The sequence below is a fragment of the Lithobates pipiens genome, unplaced genomic scaffold, assembly GCF_037356315.1.
Source record: "Lithobates pipiens isolate NorthernLeopardFrog02 unplaced genomic scaffold, aLitPip1_a1.2 Scaffold_18, whole genome shotgun sequence".
Classification (NCBI taxonomy): domain Eukaryota; kingdom Metazoa; phylum Chordata; class Amphibia; order Anura; family Ranidae; genus Lithobates; species Lithobates pipiens.
In genome coordinates this window covers 554762009-554789681 of record NW_027507758.1, presented here as the reverse complement: position 1 = coordinate 554789681, position 27673 = coordinate 554762009, and the positions used below count along the sequence as shown (strand labels likewise).

Below are 27673 nucleotides of genomic sequence, written 5' to 3'. Positions count from 1 at the left end.
TGACCACACACGGATGCACAAACAGTCCGTCGAAAGCTTGCACGATGACGTGTACAGCAGGTACGACGGGACTAGAAATAGGAAGTCCAATACACAGCAATGCAACCTTCCGCCGTGTAAATCCTTTCTGAGCATACGCCATTCTTAGTCCGTTGAACTAGCATACTGACGAGCGGATTGTCCGCTGAAACCAAAGTATGACGGACAGAATTTCGAAAAATCCGAAATACTTAGTACGCCAGACTGCACGCTGAAAAAGTCAGCTGAAGCCCACACACGAGCGGACTGTCCGCTGAAATGTGTTTCGACGGACTAAGTAGGCCATACAGTCCGCCCGTGTGTACGCGGCAATAGATGAGCGAGTTTGGGGTGGAGGAACTTGACTGGCTTGCACAGAGTCCTGACCTCAACCTGATAAAACATCTTTAGGATGAATTTGAGTGGAGACTGCAAGCCAAGCCTTCTCGTCCAACATCAGTGCCTGACCTCACCAATGTACTTCTGGGAAAATAGTCAAACATTCCAATAGACACATTCCTAAACCTTGTGGACAGCCTTCCTAGAAGAGTTGAAGCTGTTATAACTTCCAAGGGTAGGCCAACTCAATATTGAACCCTAAGGACTAAGACTGGAATGCCATTAAACTTCATGTGTGTGTAAAGGCAGGTGTCCCAATACTTTTGGTAATATAGTGTATCCAATATAGTCCCATAACCTGTGCCACACTATTTTTAATAGAAACAAAATGCATAATGCTCCACATGCAAATTGTTATTGTTTTTCCTTTATCCAGGTCGTAATGTACCAGTAAAGAATAATGCCGCGTCGTAAAGTCCGGAGGACTTAGAAAGTAGTTTTGACTCAAAATTTGTCCGCCGCTTTTAGCGGACAATCCGTTTGTCAGTTTGCTAGTCCGGCGCACTAAGAATGACGCATGCTCTGAAGCAAGTACAAGAAGGAAGCTATTGGCTGCTGGCTATTGAACTTCCTTTTTCTAGCCCCGTCGTACGTGCTGTACGTCATCGCGCTAGAAATCGTCGGACTTTTGGAGCGTCCGTGTGTGGCCAAGTCCGTTCGTTATAAAGTCCGGCGGATTGTTTGCCGGATTGTTTGCCGGACCAATTCCGCCGGACAATTCGATAAGTGTTTCCTATATACAATATATTTTAGTAAGGCGCTTTCACTTTGAAAGTTTTTCGGTTTTGCATGCGCTCTACCAGTTTAGTGCCTTTCGGAAGCAGTACATATTTTGTGTAGTGCAAGATCTGTAAAATATACGCACAATTTGCGCGTGCTGGGGAACCCTTTGGTCAGTGAATGCCAAGGTGGTAACTTGTGTTTTTAGTACACTTGAACACAGTCTATCCCCTTTAATAAACATTTTAGGTTACACCCTATATTATATAGAAACCATTTCCATCCCATTAGGTCCTTTTTCATGACGCATTACAAGTTGGCAGATTTTATTCCTGTGCAATATTGTATCGCTTGACATATTTATGGTCTTGTCAGGTGTTCTAGTTATGTCTTTGGATGTTCTATTACTGTTGGTGGCACCTGGATGAAAAGCACTGCAAAAAAAAAAAAAAACGTACCGCAACTTGGTTGTTGAGACTGTTGAGAGCTTTAGACACACAGTTATCACTGGTCTGTACCCATTTAGTAGCCGTGCAAATGTAAGTACGAGTCCCATCCAGAGTAGGATCAATCTGCTGACAGGACACTGTTATAGTTTGGCCATCTTGTGCGGTACCAACGTTAATGGATAAACCAGGGATCGGATCTTTACATGCTGGATCTGCAGAGAAATGTGTATTTAATAGAATGATTCATTACCGTGCTACACAATAACAACATGTATTTAATATATTGCAGTTACCTAAAATAATTATTTTACATTGCCATAAAATCACTATATTTGAAGCCCAGTACATCCATTTTGCTTTGATGGCACCAGCGTTGTAGTAAAACCTTTATTTCAGGGGGGTGCACTGTATGAACACAGATTATGTTTGCTCGTGACTAAATTTACCGGGCACGATTGAACAGAGTTCTACTGCCACCCCCCTTATGCTTCTGAGGCCTTGCTAAAAATTTTGTTTACACTGAAAATAGAGAAGCCCGTAGCAAAAGATACATATTTATGGTCTTGGCAGGCGCAGGGCTGGCATGACAGGGTAGCAGGACCAGCTTGCCAATTAAGGGTTAACTGGGTGTTTTTAGTTGGTCAGTGTAGAGAGGGTGGCCAGAATAGTATGCAGCATAGTTAGGGAGGGGCCAGTGTCCGGTGGTCAGTTGGAGGTCACCGGACGTAGAAACAGCTCCCACCCTCCCGCCCTGTTTGTATTACATTTATAGCGTTTGGCATTGATTGCTGTAAGTCAGGGGTGCCCAACCTTTTGAAGAGCGAGGGCCACTTAAGCGACTTGGTAACTGGTCATGGGCCACAATAAGTGGAGCTGATGGAGGACAGATCCGTGTCCGCTCTGTATATGCAGAGCGGACATGGACACAGCCCATTCTACATTGTGGGCCCCCCTACCCGATCCAACCAGATGGAAGGGGACAGATCCCCTTTTGTTTTTTTGTGGAACAGATTGGAGGTAGGTGGGTGCAAACGGACACAATTCCGTCCATAGAGGTGAATGGAGGGACCGCGTGGGTTGAACCGATCATGTGAAAGGGGCCTAAGGCTGCTTTCACACTGATGTGCATCAGTTTACCTGTACTGCGGGTGTAGTTTAGTGCACCCGTGGCTTTCCTGCAGGTTTGCTGCACTCTGCCATCGATGTCTATTATATCCTGCAGGTGTGGTGCACTTTCTGAAAGCACACCAAACCCACAGATAATAACAGAAGTCTATGACTCAGGTGCAGGTAACCCGAAGGTGCAATGCGCTGCACCTGCAGATCAGTTTGAAAGCAGCCCAGTAACCAATGCAGAAGAGATATGCCCATATATACACTGCTTTTAGTAATAAACTTACCTTTAATAACAGTCTTCCATTCAGGTATCGCTGGCTGTTGCTGTCCCAGGCAGAATGCATTTGGTATCACTCCGCTTGGGACAGGAGCCGGCGCTATACAGGAAGCATCGGCAAACACGGCTTTTCTCCCTCTGCAGCCGTTGCTTCCTCTACCACTGGCTTCATTTAAAACACTGATGCTCTGGGATGGTGGGTCGACAACCCATGATCAGGGCTTGAGAAACTGCTATCCCAAAGCATGAGGTCGCGGGCCACATCAGAAGGCTCCACGGGCCACTGGTAGGGCACCCCTGTTGTAAGTTATAGTGGTTGAGATCTTTGGAGGGCTTCTAAATTAAGACCAGTATGGCATAGTGGGGAACCATCTTGGTATGGGATCCTCGGGAAGATGCCAGTTAACCGAGGTTTAACTGGGCATTTGGATATAGGTATCAGCATTGGAAGTCAAAGAGTTGGTATTGTTTCCGAGTCGGCGTGCTGCAACTGGGGACCTGGTGTGTCACTCTGATAGTGCCTTCAAAAATCTATATCTATAACATGGTTACGACTGATCTGAAAAAAAGTATTGTTTGTAAATAATATGTTTATGGTTTATTGTTAATAAAATGGCCGGTACGGCCAAGTTTACTCCAAAGGGGTGTCATTTGGTTATTTAAAGAGGGATTCCACTGGGGAAAAAAATATTAAAAGCCAGCAGCTATAAATACTACAGCTGATGACTTTTAATAAATAAGCACTCACCTGTCCCAGGGTCCAGCGATGTCGGCAGCCAAGGGCGATCGATCGCTCGGCTCTCAGCTGCTGTCGGTGAGAGAATCAGGAAGTGAAGTGTTTTGTGGCTTCACTTCCCGGTTCCCTACTGTGCATGCGCAAGTCGCGCAACACAATGGGAATGGTCCGCGCTGTCTCTGGGACCCGTGTGTGTCCCAGCACACAGCGCGCCGGGACAGGAAACAGCATAGACTCCCGTGGGAGTCTATGCCCAAAAGTGGGTGCAAATACCTGTCTTAGACAGGTATCTGCACCCCCCTGAAAGGTGCCAACTGTGACACCAGAGGGGGGAGGGTCCCGATGAGTGTAAGTTCCACTTTAGGGTGGAACCCCGCTTTAAGATGGTAAACATAATAGTATAGGGTTTGTGCAAAGGTATCAGGCCAGCTTGCATCTGTCTTACCATAGTCATGAGAATACTATTCACACCAAACATTCGTTAGATGAATGTCACACACATTCGTGCATACTTCGTATTTTGGCTGTAAAATTCTCTAATAGATTAATTCCTGAATTTTCTGTTTCATCTACTGGCCACAATGTGTTATAGTTTTATGTCACACCTCAGTGAGGAAATATATCGCATTGTGGCCACTACATGGCGTTAATCAGGGGCGTAACTATAGGGGGTGCAGCAGTCGCGACCGCAACCGGGCCCTGTGATGCAGAGAGCCCATGCAGCCCCCTCTGCATATGGCCGGCAGCAGCTTAGGCAGCTAGGGGTACCAGTGCACCATGCACACGGGTGGCTGGAGGTGGAGGGTGACTAGCAGAGCTCCATGCTCGACTATCGCACTGGCTGCTCTTTAGTTGTGCATTCCCTGCATGACCTGTGTCCTCAGCCGGCTCCTCAGAGTACCCCTATCCTGCTCCATGCATTGCCACTCAGTCTGATGGCTGCTCTCCCCAGCCAGACAGGGACAGTTCCCCAATGGGGCACCTAAAAATAAAAAAATAAAATAATTAAAAAAAACTACTGATACCAGTGGTGGAACTACGGGGCTCACAAAGGTCATATCTGTGACCACGCCCTGGAGTTCCACCGCCGGACTCGGAGGGAAGGGCCCTGGCTGGTGTTCAGGGGGGCCCTTCATGGTTTCTTGCATCGGGGCCCTGAAGGTTCTAGTTACGCCACTGCCGTTAATGATTATAGGAATTAATCTTTTAGAGAAATGATGGCCCAAATTTATTGCGCATGCACTAATGTGTGTGTGGCATTTATCTAATGATTGTTTTTTTGAATAGAGCCTTTAAATAAAACAGCATTCCAAATTAGCCAGTCAAAAAGCATGCACAATTTGCTAAGTTCAAAATCGAAAATAAAAATATAAGAAATCTTACTTTGTGTATAATTAAGTACCATTGCTTCACTCTTCACAGTATCACCTAACAAGTTGGTAATGGTGCAGTTAGCTTCCAAATTTTTACAGTAGGGATCAGAAAGGGTTTGTTGAACCGTAAAACAGTCGCCAGAACGAGTCATAGCTGTGAAGGAAGAGGTACATTCATATAAATTATTATGGCAATGGTAACACCCTTAATAGCTATTTACTGATCAGACAATGTGCATTATTTCATACAAAGGACCCAACGATTGCAAATGGATGATACTATGTCCAATTCAGGTTTTTACACAATGATTTAGTAAAGGGAACATTTAATACTTACCTTTCCACCTGACCAATCTTTGCTTCCTACCACTGCTGAAGACTCATACTTCTGGGTTTGTCAGATGCCTGATCCCCCTGCAGAGTCCCCCTATGTCACTATTTTTTCATTGATAACACAGAGTCCGGCAAAAGGAACCACCGCACGTGGTGGGGGGCACAGGTGTCTGACATTCCAGAAGTGTCAGGCACAATTTTAGCTTTTTAGGAGATCAACAGTGTAGGCAGCGTGCTGTTTTACTTGGCAAAAGCACAGTCCTGCCTGGTAGGGGAGAGGTCCTGATCTTTCTCTGCTGCAGTTTCACTTTCACTATCAGGTCTTTTCCCTGCTTCTCGCACAAATGATAGGTTCCCTGTGCTGCTTTTTCCTCCCCCTTCCTGAGCTCTGCTGCACAGGGACTGCAAGAGGTTTATGCCAAGTCAAATTCAAGCACTTACATTGCTTGCATTTATATATAAAATGTGTATCTTTTATAATTGCTAGGAGTTCCGCTTTACACTTAGTGGAGGTCAGGATAAAGATCTGTATAATAAGCTTTCTCAGCTGGGACTGACAATAGTCACTGTGCAAGAAATATTAAAATAAATAGATGTTCTCAAGCAGTTCTGCCTACATACATTTTATTCCCCTGGTAATTCTGTAAATAACACCCTTCCTGTGGCTGGGTGACTATGCTTTCCCGTTCTGCGTATCTGTGATCTATGGAAGAAGCTGTGGTTGTCACCAGGCTGGACTTCAAGCATGTTTGCTTTTTTTCATCTTGATTATATGTGGGGTGATGTTGTTGATGTTGTTAATTAACTAAAGATCTATATAGAGGAATCAGGAATACCTTCCTCCTGTTGGGGATCCTTCTGGTGACAACTAAAGCATATCTCTCAACTGTCCCTAATTTCAAGGGACTGTCCCGTGATTTGGAACAAAGTCCCTCCTACCTTCTATCCTCCTCATTTGCCCCTCATTTTGGTCTGATCTATACAGTTGTATATAAAATGCACTTTTTATCTTTCAAAAAGTGTTTCACATCTATACCGTATAGAGGAAGCAGAACCTCGTTGCTAATGTTGCTGATCTCCCTAGTGATATCTAAAGATCTGTATAGGTGGATCAATGGTGTAACTACAGGGGTCACAATTGTTACCTGGCTCCAAGCTCTGGGGGCCTGTGCAGTTCCCCTGTACACCTGGATAGGAGGAACAGCGGGGGCAGCATATAGAGGAACTGAACCCCTCCATTTTCCTCCTGCAGCCACTGAAAGCTTGCTTCTTCCTCTCTCTCCTGCAGGCATTCAGTGACTGCAGGAGGAAAATGGAGGAGGTTGGTTCCTCTATATGCCACTCCCACCAACCCTCCTATCCAGCTTCCTCTTCTTTCTGCTGCCCTGGGGCCCCTATGTGTTCCCATGCCCCCCCCCCCCTTATCCACCCTGCAGTTCTGATAGCTTACCCTTGCCCCTCTCTCTCCCTACGGCTGCTGCAGGGGATGTGTTAGAGTGTTGGAGATCAGAGAAGGGGCCGGTAAATATGTAATTTACTGGCCCCTTCCCTCTCTTAATGGACAAAGTCAGCAATCAGAACCGATCACTGACTCTGTCCTTTCATGACTGAAGCATAGTAAACTGGCTTTACAATGCTTCAGTATATGAGCGAATAGGAAGCTCTGTGCAGAGCTATATGCAGCTGAGGCTGCAGAGATGAAAATAGAGGGCTGTGTCCTCAATCTCCTTTTTCTGGCTCAAAGGTGGAACATCAGAGGTCTATGTAGACCCCAGATATTTCACCAAATCACTCCAATGGTACTCTTAAAAAAAAATGTGAGAAGTAATAAAAAATAAAGTTGTAAAAAATAAAAATTAAAATGGTAACATTTAATAATAAAATAACAAGAAGGAAAAACGACTGACACCAGTGGTGGAACTACCAGGGTTGTAAAGGTTGCATTCTGCCACCTGGCTCAAAGGGAAGAGCCCAGGTTCAGAGAGAAGGGGGGTCAGGGAGGTCCTTCATGATTTCTGGCAGAAGGTTCTAGTTACGCCAATGAGGGGGATCAGAACCCCCTTTCATCTGCCAGGCTCCCTCTAGTAAAAACTAAAGGTCAATATAAAGGAAACAGCACTTACTTCCTCCTACCAGGGATCCCTCTAGTGATAACTAAAGTTATTTTATAGATGAATCAGGACCTCCTTGCTTCTTCTGTGATCCCTCTCATGAAACACCCCGGAATTCTATTTGTTTTCCACACTGTCTGACTGTTATGCTTACCCGCTGGCTTTAGTACTCTTTCAATGACCATTGACAAGTATGTAGAAAAGTACTTTGGACTTGTTCCAGGTGTGTGACTCAAAGTAACAAAACCAGAGGGTCGGCATATTATTCAGACAACTAGCATTTTCACCAATGGCAGCCCATGAACTTTTCATTACAGATTTACTTTAAAGCAGCTTTAGCTTTCAGAGTAATGCCCCATACACACGAGCAGACTTTCCTACAAAACCGTGCCATTTTGTTCGAAGGTCACGCCAATGTTGGCCAACAATTCTGAACGTGGGAACATTGTGACGTACAACACGTACGACAAGCCGAGAAAAAGGAAGTTCAATAGCCAATGCGGCTCCTTCTGCTTGATTCCGAGCATGTGTGAACTTTTGTGTGTCAGACTTGTGTACACACGATCAGAAATTCCGACAAAAAAGTTTTGTTGGCGGAAAATTTGAGAACCTGCTAGCCAACATTTGTTGGCGGAAAGTCCGACAACAAATGTTCAATGGAGTGTACACACGGTCGGACTTTCAGCCAACAAGCTCACATCCAACATTTGTTGTCAGTAAATTTGATCATGTGTTAGACTTGATTTTCTGAAGCAGCAGTTAGTGCAATGTGGATTATAACCATCCTATCACATATAAATTCTAGCCAATACATTTTACTGTTTTAGTTTTAGACATAGTGGGGAAAGATGTGCACCCCTGATGGTTTTTAATGTTCTCTGGGACTCCATTGCAAAAACTTTCCTACATTTATTGTCCGGTGACAAAATTTTTACCTAAACAGGTGAAAATTATAATGGAGCCTCACACAGAATTAAAAACTAGACAGGAGAATTAAAAACGTCCACACTTTCCATAACTAGAGGAAAAAGTTTTGGCTGAACATGCAACTTTATCAACAGAGGAATCTTTATCAGCAAGCGCTTTCCCTCCCTAGCTCAGCAAATTTAAAATTGTTGGAATTGCTTTATAAAAAAAAAAACACATACGTGTAGCCCTCATTCTTTGTAATTTTTTTTTTTTCATATGCTGTAAATTACTTTAAAGCGGAGGTCTGCCAACCTCTGCAAAAATGAAAAGCCAGCAGCTGCACATACTGCATAATCTGACATTTATCTGTCCAGCGATGTCTGCACAGCAGCTGATGTTTCCATCAGCTGTTGGGTGCATGCCGCCTCCACTGCGAGTAAGGGAACCCGGCAGTGAAGACTTACGGCTTCACGATGGGGAACCCTACTGCACATGCACTCTGCTCCTTGCACCTACTGGCCCGGGCAGTGACGTCAATACGGAAGTGGGGACAGAATACAGGTATCATGTCCGCCCCCCCCCCCCAAAGTGCCAAATGTGGCATCGGGGGGGGGTACGAGTGGAAGTTCCCCTTTTGGCTGAAACTCTGCTTTAAAATTTATGATGAATGTCAAAATGTATTATATTTTAATTTTAAAAAGTCCATTACGGATGCTGTTTCCTGCGATGTTGATTTTTGTGCCGGATGATTGATAGGCATCAATGTAGTCCACACAGCACGAAAAGTTGACTGCAGAGCCACACGTAAATCCTCTGCTAATTGGGGATATGATGATCTGTGAAGGTTTGGCCTTTCTGTACACAGCAATTGTCCTGTTTCCTGGATAGACGCCATTAACCATACAAATAAAAGTTCCTGCAAGATAAAAAAAACATAGCAAATATTATAACGGAAATAGAGATATAAAAGGCAGGGTATTTATTTTTTTGCTTTTAACTGGTTGCATATCTTGGGCTTGCTTAATACTCCTCAGTATCATACAAGCCCTGTCTCTCTCCCCCTGTTACTATCCCTTTACCATTATTATCAGCAAGTTCTGGCTGTCAAAATGACAGCACTGCCCCTCTACTAGAGTGGAGCAAATAGATGTACACACTAGTTTATATAGTTTCAGGATAACGAATGGATCCTGTTCCGTGTTTCTACAGTTTATAGAGCCTAGGGAGGGAAAATTCAAATGCCCAGTTTGAATATTGAGCAGGGCCTGGACAATCCCTAGGGAGGTGTGCTCAGATGGTGGCTGGGCTGCTGTTAAATAGTCTGGAGCCCTGGGAAGGCTGTCTTTTTTACCCCCTGTGGGAATGGATCATTTAGCTGAGAGGCAAGGGTCTGTTTGCCCCTGAAGCCCTTTGGACTAAATATTACACTACTTTGCAGCTATGGACTGTCTGTGTACCAGGAGTGAGTAGAACCTCTTTCTGTGTGAAGCTACTTCATGGTCTCCCGCTATGAACTGTTGACTGTTCCAGTCTGCCTTTATCTGTGCTCATACTACTTCATAGTGCCCAACTGTAAACCATGGACTGTTCCAGTCTACCTACATTAGTGCTACTGCTGCTAAGTAAAATGTCCTCTGCAGAAGTGTACTCAAGCATTTTAGAGTGTCCCATTCCCCATTGCCCCCTCCTGTTGCAAGTTTCTACAAGCAAATAAACTATAAAAAGACATCCCCTAGATTGTTTAATGAGTGTAAATGGACTGTTGCTGTGTGCCTGGCTGCCTCTGCACTGTGACCTTATAAAAGTGTGTGCTCCGCTCAGGCTTGATAGGGAGGGGGTATGGACAGTGCATCCACAGCTGCTGCTAGACTGCTGAGAGGGGATGGAGCCCATCCTGGCTCCTGCAAAGGTTCAAGAAAGGAAGAGTAAATCCTGGAAGTCGTACATCTATGGTGTCCTACTGCAATCAATGTGGCAACCTCAGCCTGGACTCTGACCAGGCCACGCCCCCAACATGTTTCACTCCACCCCCTGGAGCTTAGTGCCTCTGCACTGTGTTGGGAAATAACCTATTAAATTACAGCCGCCCCTTCAGTGGCAGTGCTACATAAACCTTAAAATAGAGCATGATACATAATAACACCTTACAAGTAGAAGAGGATGATGACTTCAATAATAAATGGTATTTAAAAACCCACTAAATTAAAGAAGCAAAACAATGATAATATTATATTGTAGTGCTAATGCAGAAAATTAAAAGAGAACTCCAGCTTTTGAACCAATTTACATAGTTAGTTTGGGCCAAGCTGGCCCAAACAAACTATGTCTCTCCCTAAGCTGTCAGCCCACTGCATGTGCAGTAAAATGGGCACGTCCTGCTCTGTGACTGATCGGAGTCATGTGATATCACTCCCACGCAGAGCCGCCGGTCACAGCACTCGCTATTGAAGCAACGGCACCGGCTGCCGCTCCTTCACAACACATGCGCCAATGACATCCTTGGTGCGGTGTACAGCAAATATCTCCTAAATGGCACACGTTTAGGAGATATTTACAGTACCTATAGGTAAGCCTTATTATGTCCTCACCTCTCCTCATGCTATCAGCATAGACAAGGCTAATAATGTGGTAAAGAGCTGCTGATTGGCTCTTTACATCAATCTGTGATCAGTAGTGTCATATGACGGCACCCCAGAACTAGCCGGCCTCGCTGTAGCCAACATTCAGCTATAGCACAGGCGGCAAGTGGTTAAAAACAACATGTTCTATGGCTACACTGTCCACAGGGTAACAACGCTTCTGTACCTCAGCCTACATGTCTCCACCAAACCACACACTCAGATGCATTTTGGATTGCCCACTGGGGCTTAGTCATAGGTATTGGTATTAGGAAAAGCCTGCACCCCATACTCTGGGACTCAGGGATTTGCTTTCACCTCTACTTTGAGTGGCATCAAACGCAATATGTTGCATGTCGATGCTAGTGACGGGCTGCATCATATATTACATTTTTTATTTTGATACTAGTTCTATCTTAAACACTGTATGAAATGCCAAAATGATATATAACCACTTGCCGACTGCAGTATATTTATATATATTGAGGTTTGCAAGTGGTTTACTGGGGTTATGGCTGAAGCTATCAGCCATAACCCCAGTATCTTTTACCTCAGCCCTCCATGCTCGAAGGCAGAAGCAAACATATGTAAATAGTGCATGCATATGTGGTATGGCCGGAAACGTTAGAACAAGAGTAATAATTCTAGCCCTAGACCTCCTCTGTAACTCTAAACATGTACCTGTAAAAAATATTAAATTATCGCCTATGGAGATTTTTAAGTACCGCAGTTTGTCGATTCCACAAGTGTACGCAATTTTAAAGTGTGACATGTTAGGTATCTATTTATTCAGCATAACATCATCTTTCATATTTTACAAAAATTGGGGTATATATATTGTGTTTTTTTATGTTTAATTCATTAAAGTGTATTTTTTTCAAAACAACTGTGTTTGAAAAACCGCTGCGCAAAAATACCGTAATGCCGCGTACACACGTAGCCGACTATCCGATGGACTTAGTCTGGTGGACTTCCCGCCAGACTGTCCGTCGGACTTTCAGCGGACTAATACGGCGTACTAAGTCCGCCGGACTATCCGCCCTACTTTTGAAATGAACGGACTCACCCACGCATGCGGAGGAAAGTCCGCTCATTTTGAGTGGGTCTCCAGGTAGACGGGGCCCGCGAAGGAGACGTCGCTGGCCCCGCCACCTGGTATGGACTTAAAGGGGAACCCCAACGCAGAAAAAAATCGGCGTGGGGTTCCCCCCATTTCCACATCAGACCCTTGCCCGAGCATGCTACCCGGCCGGCCAGGAAAGGGGGGGACGAGCGAGCGCCCCCCCCCCTCCTGAGCCGTACCAGCGGAGACCCGCTCGAAATGAGCGGACTTTTCTCCGGGCGGGAAAAGTCCGCTCATTTCAAAAGTACGGCGGACTGGCACACACACAGCCGGATTGTCCGTCGAAATGCGAGTCCGGCGGGAAGATTGGAGTGCAAAACTACTTTCTAAGTCCGCCGTACTTTCGGGTCAAAAAAGTATGCCGGAGGCTACACATGGGGGGGATTGTCCGGCGGACTTCAGTTTGCCGGACTTTTCCACCCGCTTGTTTGATCGTGTGTACGCGGCATATGAAAATATATATAATGTTTGGGGAATTTAAGTAATTTTCTAGCACGAAATACTGATTTAAACTCATAAGAAAAAAAGTGCCAGAAAAAGCTTGGTATTCAAGTGGATAAATATACAGGAACCTGTCCTGTGCACCGCCCTTCCTCAACATCTTCCAATAGTCTAATGCTGCATACACACGACCGGACTTTCCGGCAGAAAAGGTCCGACAGACTTTTGACGGCGTTCCAATGGACTTCCGAACGAACGGACTTGCCCACACACAAACGGACTAAAGTCCGTTCGAAATTCCGTTCATTTTTAACGTGATGACATAAGACGAGACTAGAAAAGGAAGTTAAATAGCCAGTAGCCAATAGCTTCCCTTGCATCGTATTGGTCCGTCGGACCAGCATACAGACGAGCGGTTTTCCTGATAGGAATTGAGTCCGTCGGACAGATTTAAAACATGTTCTATTGCTAGGTCCGTCTGAGTTTTTTTTTTTAAGAAAAACGATCAGATTATCCCCCACACGATTGGAATGTCCGACAGACTGATTCCGTCGGACCTATTCTGTTGATACTGATATGTGGCTGTCACACACAGTTAAAACCTCCTGCTTATTGTCATGATTTTAGATGCAGAATTTAAATGTTGGCTGGCCCCCAGCAATGTAATAATATTTCTGTTTTTTCAAGATCAATCTACTTACCATTCCAGTTCACCGACATGCTATTGGATGGGATTGTCAGAACAGAATTACAGGTAGTAGCAGTAGTTTGATATTTAGGGTCAATGCTGGAGTTCACGTTGTCATTGCCCAAAAAATACCAGGCCATATTCTGTACATTTGTGATGCTACATTCACACGTTAATGTGAGGGTACTCCCTTCCGAAATACTGTATGAGCTTCCAGTGACGTTAACTTCATCTAAGCAGACAGTAAAAGAGAACAAAGGTTTAACAATCATATATGCAGCATGTTCACCATAATAGTCCTTGGCCACAATGCATTTCCAACAATGGAACCTATTACCATGAAGCCTTTGCCCCCCTTAGGGTGCCCTGCCCAACCTTTTGAAGAGCGAGGGCCACTTAAGCGACTTGGTAACCGGTCGCGGGCCACAATGAGCCGGGTAGGAAGATGACAGGTCTGTGTCCGCTCTGCATATGTAAAGTGGACACAGACACAGCCCACTATACTCTATGGGCGCTCCGGACTGATCCGCCTATACAGAAGGGGACAGATCTCATTCAGTTTTTTTTCTGGCAGGTCGGATTGGAGGTAAGTAAGTGTAAACGGACACCATAGAGATGAATGGAGGGTCCCATTGGATTTGCCTGAAAAACTGACCCATGGACCCGATCGGACTGAAAGGGGCCTAAGGCTGCTTTCACACTGATGTGTCCTGCAGTTTACCCACACTGCGAGTGCAGTGCACTTGTGGCTTTCCTGCAAGTTAACTGCACTTTGCCATAGAATTTTATTATATCCTACAGATGCGGTGCACTTTCAGAAAGCGCACCAAACCCACAGGTAAATAACAGAAGTCTATAGTTCAGTGCAGGTAACCCACAGGTGCAGTTTTAGGTTTCTTTCACACAAGCTTTCCGATCAGGTCCACCTGTCAGTTTTTCAGATGGACTGGATCAGGCTCTCCATGCACCTCTATGGAGTGGCAGATGTCAGAGGTGGCATGTCCACTGACATCCACCGATATCTGATCCGATCCTGTCCATGGAATCCAGACGGATGGAAACCCTATTTTCCTTTCGTCTGGAGAATTTGATCGGATGAAAACGTACAGGTGGTCCATTTTCATCCGATCTCCATAGAGGATAATGGGGCTTTGACGGGTCCATCTCCACACAGTGAGCGGGGATGGACTTGTCATCATCGGATTGATCCCTGCTGAGCAAAGTGGACAAGCACGTAAGGCAGACCAGAGTAACCAGTGCAGAACTACGAAAGATATGCCCATTGCTATGTGATTGTAATTAAAAGAAAATGGACCTCGCTCGGAAAATCGTTCATTCGGAAATATCAGAACAACTTAACTCTTACTAACTATTAAATTATAGGTTTTGGAATTTCTTTTCAAATTTGGCTGTTAGTGTACATAACAAATACGAATTTAGCCGAAGTCACAAATTATCCTTAATAACAAATACTGTATCTAAACAAATGGAATTTAACAAATTAATAATAATAAATAACTATAATAATAATAATAAAAACATATTATTATTATTTATTATTTAGTTCTGTTTCATTTGTTTAGATGCGGCATTCTTCATTTCAGATAATTCGTAACTTCAAAAAAATTTGTATTCATTACTTTCACTAACAGCCGAATTTGAAAGGAAATCCCAATACCTATAATTTAATAGTTAGTAATTATTAGTTAGTTAATTAGTTACTATTTCTAATTATCGGATTTTTCTTTCTTATTTTCGGATTTTTTAATTTTCGGATTTTTTAATTTACCAATTTTTCAAATTTACGAATTGTCGAATTTTCGAATTCCAAATTTTAGAATTTACGAATTAACTAATTTCCGAATTTCAAATTTTCGAATTAATCTATTTTCAAACTTCCAAATTTTTGGAAAAAAACAAAAAACGAATGAAACCAAACCAAACACATTTTTCCACAGTGCACATGTCTAGCATTCAGCGCCAAACATCTGTCAAATTTGTGAACAGTCTAAACAGTGGGGCCAACCCCAGACAAGATGTCTATGTATGGTCAACTTTATTGGTCTCTCCATGATACGTACATGAGGCTTTATAGTTTACTGTAATGTCCTGGGTTAGAACAGCTCCATTAGTTGATATACAGGCACAACGGAAGTCAGAGGTCTGTGTTGAGGCGCACAACTGCGGATCTGCCGTAATTGTGTAAGACTGACACGTTGAAGAGGATTCTGAGATCCCTATGGACATAAAATAAAGAAGCAGAGATACTGAAACTCATGTAATAGCATAACAGCATCTAAAATAGATAGTGTGATACAGAAAGATAAAGACATAGCATATTGTAATGCTCAGGAAAACTGTCTTAATTCTTGCAGTAGGTCCAAGGAAACAGATCCAATAGAATATTAAAAATTCCTTTATTAGGCCACAAACACAGTTACAGGACAACAATAATGCAATACAGGGGGATGCCAATATTCATACATGGATGCTTTTGCTAGCAAGTGAACATAGACCATAGTGTGTATGTAATTCTAATATAATAACACTTAGGGGTCTATTTATTAAAAAAAAAAATCCTCAAGCATCACGAATGATCACTGTAATGCAGCCTTTCTCAACCTTTTCAACACAGAGGAACCCTTGAAATAGTTCTCCAGTCTCAGGGAACCCCTGCTAAAAATTAGAAATCTACAACTCATGATCCATTAGTGTAATGGTCAGTGGGAAGAATGGTCCTTACACTTGTGGTCATTGGGAAGAATTACCTCCTTATAGATAGTTAAGAAGATCAATGGTGTCAGTGGGAACTTATCTGAGAGGCAGAAATTTCCCAATGCCGAAGGAACCCCTAACAATCTCCGGAGGAACCCTGGTTGAGAATCACTGCTGTAATGTTTCTAATATGTTTATTTCCTAGTAACCATAATGCAGTATTTCCCTAATTGAGGTGATAAAGCCGTCTCCGGAAATAAGGAAGAGGACGTGTCAAAAACAGGTTCCCCATTCCCCCCTCCCCCCTGAAAGGTGCCACATGTGGCACTGGAGGGGGGAGGGGAACATATAAGCAAGATTTCCTCTTTTAGGTGGAACTCTGCTTTAAGCAATTTTTTTCTTTTATTATGATGTTTATAAATAAATATTTTATGCAGGGTTCACTCACAAAACAGGCTTCACAGAAGACTGTGGGTTTTCTAAACCGACAGCACTGCAGAACCCGTTTGCCTTCAGACATTGGAGTTCATTTACAAAAACTAGGTGCAAAATCTGGTGCAGCTCTGCAAAGAAACCAATCAACTTCCGGGTTTTATTGTCAAAGCTTAATTGAATGAGCTGAAGGTAGAAGCTAATTGGCTGTGTAGCTGCACCCCTATGTCTCCCTCATTGTAACATCAAACGGAGAAATCTGAATGCAAGAATGTGGCGTCCCCTTGTAAAGAAAAAAATAAAACAAAATTTAGCTGTTTTCTTATTCTTAATTCGGAATAATTACCAGCAATGTTTCCACTAGTTTTCTGGCAGGTGAGATTAAATGTCACATTCCCTCCTTTTGTGCAGCACTGAATGACTTCAACCTTCATGTTGTTACAGGTGACAACTGAGTTCAGTGGTGTCAGATCCAGAGTATTAATTTGTATAGTCGAGACTGCTGTATAAGTGAAGGAACTCCAAACTATATTGCACTGGTAGTTGCCTTAAAACCAAAAAAGGTAAGACAAAGGTCAAAAGATTGTAAAAATAATAATATAACATTTTCATTGGATGTATGCATTTTATTTATCCTTATTTGAACATCTCAGCAGCTAAAAGATAATGATACATATTCCACAAAAGATTTTGTGCCATCACTGACCCTAAGGCCGCGTACACACGCGGGGACTGTTCGCCCAACTTTGTTCGTCAAACAGTTTGAGCGGACAGTCCGCTCAAAATTAGCATGGACGGACTTGGCCACACACGACGAACGAACAGTCCGCTGAAACTTGCGCAATGACGTGAATGGCACGTACGACGGGACTAGAAATACGACGTCCTATACACTGCAATGCAACCTTCGCCGTGTAAATCCTTTCTGAGCATGCGCGGAACTTAGTTTGACGAACAAGCCTACACACGGGCGGACTGTCCGCTCAAACCAAGTTTCAGCGGACAGTTTTACGGAATTTCCGAAAAACGTTGTTCGTCAGACTGTCCGCTGAAACTGTCCGCTGAAGCCCACACACGAGCGGACTGTCCGCCGAAACACTGTTCAGCGGACAAAGTTGGGCGAACAGTCCCCGCGTGTGTACGCGGCCTTAGGCTAGCCATACATTATACATTTTTCTAGGGTTGTACCAATACTGATACCGGTGTCAGTGCCTATACTGATACCAGTATCAGTGCCGATACTGAGCATTTGTACTCGTGCAAATGCTCCAATACCTAAACCGATACCTTTGCGGTGCGATTAGAACCCATACATAATGAATGGGCTCAAATTGTACTTCAAAAAAATTGCATGCACTTTAAACAGAAATACAGGGCGATTCCTGTCAAAAACGGTTTCCCCTACCGCTCATGCGTGAACTCAGGCTTGTCATGGTGACTTCCAGCCTGGGTTCACACCGCAGCAGTGCAAGAAACCGAATGTGATTCAGACAGATACTTGTTATCAGGGTGTACTTGACCGAAAGTATTGGAACTCATACTTGCCAATAAAAGAACGGAATTGGTGCAACCCTACATTTTTCTTGTCCAATTTACCTTCAACTAAGTAGTGCAAGGGCCTGCTTGATCCTGCTTGATCGCATACAAATTGAAAGTGTTTAGGTTTGACCTCATATTATATGGTTTTGGTAAATCTAAAGGAAAGTTGTACAAGAAAATGGTATAATGAATGGCCAGCCTTAAAGCGGGAGTCCGCTGGGAGTTCCGCCGTTTTTTTTTTAAGAGCCAGCAGTTACAAATACTGCAGCTCCTGACTTTTAAAATAAGGACACTTACCCGCCCAGCGCGCCCGCGATGTTGGCACCCGAAGCCGATCTCTCGATCGTCTCTCGGGTGCTGCCGCCGCCATCTTGGGTATGGGAATCAGGAAGTGGAGCCTTTCAGCTTCATTTCCCGGTTCCCTACTGCGCATGCGCGAGTCGCGCTGCGCAATAAGGATGGACCCACTGCCTCTGGGATCTGTGTGTTTCCCAGCAGGCAGCGGGGGACTTTCGGAAAGGGGCGTAGTCTACGCGCCTTTCCACAGAGAGCTATCCCGGAAGTGGGTGCAGATACCTGTACTGTAAAGGTACCTGCACCCCCCTCCCCCCTGAAAGGTGCCAATTGTGGCGCCGGAGGGGGGGAGGATTCCAATGAGCGGAAGGTCCACTTTAGGGTGGACCTCCGCTTTAAAGAGAGCCTCTTTTTTGTCTTCCTGCAGATCATTGAAGGGCAGGCAGCTTGATATTGGCCAAGGTGGTGTATAGTAATGCAAAATAATCTATTGGGCATTCACCAAATTTTTTTGGAAATCAACCAAAATAATTGCTAAAAAAACTAAAAGCACTTGGCTTTGTTTCCTGATCACACATCATCAACCCGATTTGTTAATAAACAAAGCCATGTCACTGACAGCTGTCACTGTATTTCTTTCTAGGTACACCTGATATGCACAAAGAAAGAAATATATTTTTTAAAGACATGCTCTCCCTGCATGGGTTTCCTCCACGTGGCCCTAGTATGAACATGTATGAATGTAAGTTAGATCTTATCCTAACTTAGATCGTAAGCTCCTTGAGGGACTGATGATGTTGAATGTACAATATATATCTATGTAAAGTGCTGCATAAATTGACTGTGCTATGTAAGTACCTGTAATAAATAAATAATAAGGGCATAGTTCACCTTGTGCAAAAACATAACAAATGCAGCAACATTCATAAAATAAAAAATACATGTATTTCATTTTTGAATTGAAGCCTGCAGATCATTGCAATAGTGATCAGCATTGTTTTGAGCAAAGCACAGGCTTCTGCATTGCTTACTTTCCAGCCTCAGGTCCATAAAGAGGTGTGGACCTTTTTCAACATAGAAGAGTGATGGCAGAAAAAAAGTGGTCCATTAAGTCTACTCCATAAAGCTGTCAACCAGTGAAAACATTTCTGTGAACTCTGATTAGAATGAATCACTTAAAGGAACTTTTGTCATTTTAGAACATCTCGTGATCATAGATTGGGTGAAGCAAAGTGAACCAGGATGGGACAAATGTTGTAGATAACTATGACAAATGGGTTCTCGGTTTGTAATACCTTTATTTTCTCCTTACAGCCTTATTAGCTTAATATATACCATATTTATTGGCGTGTAACACGCACGTTTCCCACCTTCAAATAGAGGGCAAATCACGTGTGCGTGTTATTCGCCAATATTTTACCTGGGCTGCCTCAGAGGGGAAGGGGGGAGCGAGCGCCGCCGGATTACAGAGCGGGGATCTCCTGTTTACTCAGCGGACACTGTAATATGAAGCCCTGCCTCCTGGACATCACACATCCTGGCAATGGACCAGTGTTCTGTCTATCATAGGAGCCACAGTGGTCGCTGAGTAAATAGTTGACCCCCGCTCTGTAATCCGGCATGTCTGCATCGATGGGCAATAAAGAGGCTGCAGATGGGCACTGTTCACGTTGCATTGATGGACAATGGTGAGGCTGCAAATGGGCACTGACCGGGCTGCATTGATGGGCAATGGTGAGGCTTCAGAGGGACACTGATTAGGCTGCATTGATGGACAATGGTGAGGGTGCAGTTGGGCACTGACCAGGCTGCAATGGTGAGGCTGCAGATGGGTACTGATCAGGCTGCATTGATAGGCATGGGTGAGGGTGCAGATAGGCACTGACCAGGCTGCAATGGTGGGGCTGCAGATGGGCACTGACCAGGCTGCATTGATAAGCAATGGTGAGGCTGCAGATGAGCACTGACCCTTATTTTGCTTCAAAGTTCTTTATTTAAAATACGTTTTTTTTTCCTGAAACTTCCCTCTTAAAATTAAGGTGCGTATACGCCTGTGCTTGTTATACACCGATAAATATGGTATTGAGCAACCGATATAATAAACTAGGACACAGGCAAACTATGAAAGGAGAACTGGGGCACTGGATCACTTTTTCGAGGTAGGTGTTTTGGTAAGTTGTAAGAGAAATCCCCATTGAAGAGCCATGGGTCAACTCATATCACAGATAAACTTCTTGTACAAGACAGAAAGCTCCAAGCAAGTTGTATACAGTGAAGAAAATATATTTATTGGAAGTTGTATTTATAACAAATCCAATGCATTTTGAGCTTCAGAAAGGTCACTTTTTTATCAGGTCTCAAAGGAAATTAATTATTTGAATGGGTTATAGGCACTCCACACAACTTGCTTGGCGATTTCCTTCTTGTACATGTTTTACCAAGATTTACAATACAGAAAGTCCCGGGAACGAGAAGGAGGGAAACGAGTGGTAGTGTAGGGACAGCATGACAGGGTGATGAGGGCACAGAAAAGGGTTAAGTAAAGTAGATGGTTAGAAAAGGGGGGTGGTTAGATGAAGGGGTGGGTAGCCTTTAAAAGGAGTAGAACAGGAAGAGGAGGGGCAACAACGGGAGGAGCACGAGGAGAGGAAAGTTTCCCGCCCACCCTCCCCTTTTTGGTTTGGGGGTTGATGGGAAAAATAATTACTTTGCGTTGCAGGTGGAGTTTTTCGTCATGGCAGCTGTTTTTGCAGGCGGTGGTGCTGGCTTGTATGGTGGTAACTGACCCAGGAAATGGAAGTGTCGGGGGGCCCATTAGGGACATGGGCTCCCTGGGTTACAGCTAATGCGGGTTAGCTGATTATGGGATAGTGGACACTGCGGGTAGGGAGTTGTCTCCGGGCTGATGCTATTCACGGCCGGAGGCCTAGTACGGTTAGCTTGCCCGCAGTGTAACAAAGTGAGATGGTGTTGGGAAAGTGCCATACAAGCCACCGGGTTCAGAAAACGGAGGAGGTTTCAGAGTTAGATGGAGGTTTATCGAGGTTAAAATGGTTTATATGGTTAATTGTTATATGTTGATATTTTTTGATATATATATTTTATATATATTTATATATTTATAAATAAAAGGCTGCTGTGGCCGGTTATACCCCATAAAAGGTGTGGTCTCATTTCTATAGATAAGAAAAGGGAGACAGGTTGGGGTGTGTAACGGTGGGCCGCAGTGGGGGAAAAACGAGGAGGTGCATCTTATCTACACCAGTCATGTGTCATCTCTGGACCATCATCTTAAAATAACAATACACTGGTAGATTTTTATATGAATGTTTGTACAAAAGCACTCATCTGTACATTCGATAGTGCCTACTGAGATCTGATGAATGCCGTTCAAATGTACTTAAAAATTGTGTTTGCTTTTATCAATACATTTATTAAATGAATGTAAAAGCACATTCAAGAAAAAAAATTCCATCCAGCTCCTCTGAATATTCTCATCACTACAGTAAAAAGCGAATGGCCATTTGATTCCACTAAGCATGAGAAAATTGAACTACATTCTGCAAACAAATATTTAGACACAAAATTCTACTAGTGTATGGCCAGCTTTAGTTCCAGACATAGAAGGCATTGTCAGTGGAATCCCGAGATCTCCTTGAGAGGTAATACCTGTAAGCGTTATGCCGCGTACACACGACCGGACTTTCCGGCAGACTTGGTCCGGCGGACCGGAATCCGTCCGGAAAATTTGATCGTGTGTGGGCTCCAGCAGACTTCTTTTCCCCAAAAGTCAGACGGACCTAGAAATAAAACATGTTTCAAATCTATTTGACGGACTAAAAATTGGGAAAACCGTTCGTCTGTGTGCTAGTCCAAGGGACCAAATACGACGAAAGTCAGTCGAAAAGTCTGGTCGTGTGTACGCGGCAATATTAGTATATAGGAAGGTACACAATAGTTCCATTTGACATTTTAAGCATATCCCCTTTTAAACAACAAAAGAAAAATGTCTTACCAGAATTATTTAATGATGATTTTCTTATAGTTAAGATAGACTGGATGCCATAAGCAAAAGTGGTTGTTGTGTATGACCAATTTGAATCATTTTCTATCTTCTGCGTGCCATTGAAGTACCAGGAAACATTAGAGTAAGTGGTGACATTCACTGAACATATTAGGGTTACACTGTCATTAATGAAGATGTTGTTTGGACTCACGGTGATGTTGCTCCAACCTATGAAAATTCAAGAAAATAAGCCACCTTGGGATTTTACAATATTGCAAAGCTATCCGGCAGACCTTTACCTTCAACACACACAAAAAGAAAATAATTGCCTCCCTTTTGTAACATTTTACAGCTTTAATTCTGTTGATACTATAGGGATCTGTCACCAGCCATAACCTCACAGACAAGCTTCTTGCCAGGTATGCAGGACCATAGATTATAATGGTCAGTTAAAAACATAGTAGGTGAGGTTTAAAAAAGACACAAGTCCATCAAGTCCAACCTATAATCTTTAATAATCAAGGCCAGTAGATTCCTTATTATTTTACTTCTTTTACCAGGGTGACAACACTATTCGTTCTGCTGTGAAATTGCACAGCACCATTGCCACCCATTGTCGCCCCATGGACAGGTATTTCCCCGGTGACATTTTACAGTTTAGTTACTTGTTTATCCTGTCAGTAGATCAATTCATTTTTCCATTTTTTGTAACAAGCCAAGCTACCCAACAAAAATGTCACTGAATGAGGGGGAAACTCATATGTCACACCGGAAGGGATGTGTGCAACAGTCAGATTTTCAAGCTAAATGCATTTCTGACAGATCATCTGGTATTCTTCTGTACTTGCAGTGTATTTAAATGGATAAAACTTTGGAAACTGCATTGTGGAAATTCACTGCATTTTTTATTTTTTTTTGAGTACCACAGACTCAATGTCAGCCGCCACCCGCCGAACTTTCAGTACAGAGGGAGGGAGAACAGCAATCTACCTATGTAAACAAGACAGATCACCATTCTCCTGTGCTCTGTAAAGCAGGGGCACCTGCCTTCCCCTAGTACAAGCATCTCCCCCACAGTAAGGAAACACCAGCTAGGCACACAGTTAACCCTTTGATCTATAATTATTTATTTTAACTATTTTATAATTTACAGCTAAACCAAAACAGTCAAAGTGTCAAAAAATGTATTTATTTTGCTTTTAACCACTTGCTTACTGGGCACTTAAACCCCCCTCAGTCCCAGACCAATTTTCAGCTTTCAGCGCTGATGCACTTTGAGTGACAATTACGCGGTCATACAACACTGTACCCAAATGAAATTTTTATCATTTTTTTCCCACAAATAGAGCTTTCTTTTGGTGGTATTTAGTTACAGCTTGGAGTTTTATTTTTTGCTAAACAAACAAAAAAAGATGCAAAAAAAAAAAAATCATGTTTTAATAGTTTGTTATAAAATTTTGCAAACGGGTCATTTTTCTCCTTCATTGAAGTGCGCTGATTAGGCGGCACTGATAGGCTGCATTGGTGGGCACTGATGGGCTGCATTGGTGGGCACTGATGGGCTGCATTGGTGGGCACTGATAGGCTGCACTGGTGGGCACTGATAGGCATAGTTAAGGCGGCACTAATAGGCACAGATAAGGCGGCACCGATGGGCACAGATAAGGCGGCACTGATGGGCAAAGATGGGCACAGATAAGATGGCACGGATGGGTGGCACGGATAAGTGGCACGGATGGGTGGCACGGATGGGCACTGATAGGTACCACAGATAGATGGGACTGATGGGCACTGATAGGTGGCACTGATAGGTGGCTCTGATAGGTGGCACTGCTGGGCACTGATGGGCGGCACTGCTGGGCACTGATGGGCGGCACTGGGGTGCAGCACCTTTGAGGCAGATTTTGGGTGGCACTGCTGGGTGGCACTGTGGGTGGCACTGTGGGCACTGCTGGGTGGCACTGTGGGCACTGCTGGGTGGCACTGTGGGCACTATGGGCACTGCTGGGTGGCACTGACAGGGGGGCACTTACTTTATTAGCAGGATGGCACTGCGGGTGGCAGGTGGGCACTGGCAGGGGGCAGGTGTCCGTTTAAATTGCTGGCCGTGATCGGGACTGATGTCCCGAACACGGCCGCCGGCGATCGGCTTTTTTTTTTTCTCCTCGTGCTGTCAGCGCGAGGAGGAATACTAGCCGATTACCGGCTCCGTTTTATCACATGATCAGCTGTCATTGGCTGACAGCTGATCACGTGATAAGGGGTCGGGATCGACCCCTTACACGGATCGGTGATCAGGCGAGTCTCACGGACTCGCCGATCACAGAGCGCGCCACGCGCGCCCCTCAGGGGGCGCGCAGGCCGCTCGTAACCGGGACTACGTCAATAGACGTAGTCCCGGAAATGTGGGTCCGCGCTATTGCCGTCATTTTGCAATAGCGCGGATCCCAAGTGGTTAAAGGTAAATGAGTTTTTTTTTTTTTTTTAACCTCAGATATTTCAATAAAGCGGACCAGTCAGGCTTATTTCTATTATAAGAGATGTTTACATTCCTTGTAATAGGAATAAAAAAAAAAATGAAAGGGACAGTGTAAAAATAAAAAGTAAAATAAATAAGAAAAAAATAAAAATAATGTGCCCCATCCCCCCATGCTCGCACGCAGAAGCAAGCACATACGTAAGTCGCGCTCGCATATGTAAACAGTGTTCAAACCACACATGTGAAGTATCGCCATAAACATTAGAGCAATAATTCTAGCACTACACCTCCTCTGTAAACTCTAAACAGGTAGCCCGTAAACTTTTTTTACCTATGTACTGTAATTTGTCGCCATTCCATGAGCGTACGCAATTTTGAAGCATGGCATGTTGTTAGGTATCTATTTATTCAGCATAAGATTATCTTTTGTATTATATAAAACATCGGGCTAACTTTAGTGTTTTTTTTAATGCATTAAAGCAAATTTTTTCCCCAAAAAATTGCATTTGAAAGACTGCTGCACAGATGCAGTGTGACATAAAATATTGCAACGATCGCCATTTTATTCTCTAGGGTCTCTGCTAAAAATATATATATATATATATATATATATATATATATATATATATAAAATGTCTGGGTGTTCTAAGTGATTTTCTAGCAAAAAAATACTGATTTAAACTTGTAAACAAAAAGTTCCAGAACAGGCTTGGTCTTCAAGTGGTTAAAATTTGTTTTATTATTTTATTTAATTCATATATGTATATATATATATTTTTTTTTCACTTAAAAAAAAAAATGTAACAAGTAACTATTAGACCCCGATTTCTCCCCTGCTGTCCAATTCAGCTAATTAAGCACAGGGAATGACATTTTCGAAATTGAAAGTGACAGAATCAGCATCACTTATTGTTTTGTTAGTCACAGAAGAAATCAGGAATGGATGTTGTACTATTCGCTCACAACATCCTTCAGCCAACATTTTATGGAACTAAGTAAATAAAATGTCTTACCTTCAACCCTTTGTGTAATAGAATCTACTCCGTAGGCAGTGGTGGCTAACTCTGTTTTTAAATTCGAATTGGCAGTGCTAAGTACATCCGTAGTGGTAGGCTCAGAGACCACAGTGTAATCGGCAACAATGCTTCCAGGTCTGAAATTTAAAAAAAGATTACAGTGTGCAAAAACTAAAGCCGAAATCCATCACGTCAAAACATTTTTGTTTTTATTTTTCTCTTGCAGAGTCTAGGAAACAGTAAGGATTATTTCCCTTATAATCTACGGCTAAACCAACACAAAGTGTTTTGCACATTTGCAGTTACATTTGAGAAAACTCCACTACATGCCTGTTATGTTTTAATATTCACACAGCATATTTTTTTTTAACTATATCTTCTTACTTTTTTATGTTTCTGCAGAGAAGGTTCCGTGGCTGACTGCAAGCATTTGTCAACTAGTTCAATAGCTGGGCTATGACAGCTGCTCAGTTTCCAGCCCCTCATAATAAAGTGGACTTAGTAGAATTTTTCCTTGCTTGAATTTCAGAAAACAGCAGGTAAGCTGCCTTTTTTTTTGTTAAAAAATAAAGTAGCCAATTCGGCTGCAAAAGTGGAACTCTCCTTTAAAGTAAATGTTTGTTAACAATAACGACCATTTTTATTTTTTGTGCTGCAGAAAAAAGTAAAATTTTGACTCGTTACTTCATGTGCTAAAAAAATAAAATAAAATAAATAAAGCTTGCTCCTTCAACATGAACTCTTTTCACGACTGCTTTTAGCCATTATTTTACTATTGACTGTCTTTTTTTTCTTTTCTATTTTTTTACACATTAATATTTACAAATATGCAAACAGAAACAGAAACAAACAAACTGTATTTCACTTGCAAAAACTTTTAAATCAGAATCATAATTTCAGTATTGTTCTAGAAGCAACAAATTATAAAATAAATTAAAATGTATACCTTTAATCCACAGTAACACTAGTAGTTGTAAAATATAAAAAATTCAGAAAAAACAGCGTGGAGTCCCCCCCCCCCCCGATCCATACCAGGCCCTCAAATCTAGTGTGGATTTTAAGGGAACCCCACGTAAATTTTTTAAAAAGAAATGGCGTAGGTCCCCCCCAAAGTCCATACCAGAATATTATCCAAGATAGCAGGAAAGGAGGGGATGAGCGAGTGCCACCCCCGCTCCGAACCATACCAGGCCACAAGCCCTCAACATGCCCCCCTCCAAAGCACCTTATGCCTATGTTGATGGTTACAAGGACCTTTTCCTCCCAACCCTGGCCCAGTGGTTGTTGGGGTGTGGGGGGGGGTGACTTATCAGAATCTGGAAGCCCCCTTTAATAAATGGCACCAAGATCTTGCCCCCCCATGTGAATGAGTATGGGGTACATAGGACCCCTACTCATTCACCCAAAAAAAAGTGTAGTGTAAAAAAAGACAGAAGGCAATTTTTGACAAGTCTTTCATTAAATAAAAAACAAAGAATAAATGTCCCCTGAAGTAGATCCGTCGATAATAACGATAAACGCCAGCCGCCGACCCCCCCCCCCCCCCCCCCCCCCAAAAAAAAGGGAAAAAAAGATCTCTGCATCCAATGAAGGCTCCAATTGTGTGACAGCTTCGCCATGTGACAGTACTTAAATAATCAAGGGGCAAAGCCTCCTGATGATGTCACCTGGTGACCACAGGTACATTCAAATCTCTGAATAACCCCAAAAAAATGTAATTTATATTCGTATTGTAATGAATTGCACATGTCTACTTCTGTGTCCATATTATGGAAATGCAGAAGCAATTTGAAGCAGGTCCATTGCACCTCAGAAGCACCTTAAACCAATGTGAAAAGCATGTGGCTTTGAGCTACTGAAACCAGTTGGCACAGGCTATTA

General features: G+C 43.2%; 1 protein-coding gene across 2 annotated transcripts in view; it reads right to left on the bottom strand.

The window, feature by feature from the left end:
* Positions 1-27673, bottom strand: part of LOC143988958 (adhesion G protein-coupled receptor F5-like) — a 285381-nt gene that overhangs the window by 25175 nt on the left and 232533 nt on the right. For both annotated transcript variants that reach the window (XM_077488916.1, XM_077488915.1), the window contains exons 8-15: positions 25790-25929; positions 22307-22525; positions 16805-17005; positions 15393-15548; positions 13325-13543; positions 9151-9357; positions 5099-5242; positions 1596-1798 (exon numbers count right to left, since the gene is read on the bottom strand). In XM_077488916.1, coding sequence (XP_077345042.1) covers positions 1596-1798; positions 5099-5242; positions 9151-9357; positions 13325-13543; positions 15393-15548; positions 16805-17005; positions 22307-22525; positions 25790-25929 — 1489 coding nt within the window. The remainder of the gene's footprint in view (positions 1-1595; positions 1799-5098; positions 5243-9150; positions 9358-13324; positions 13544-15392; positions 15549-16804; positions 17006-22306; positions 22526-25789; positions 25930-27673) is intronic.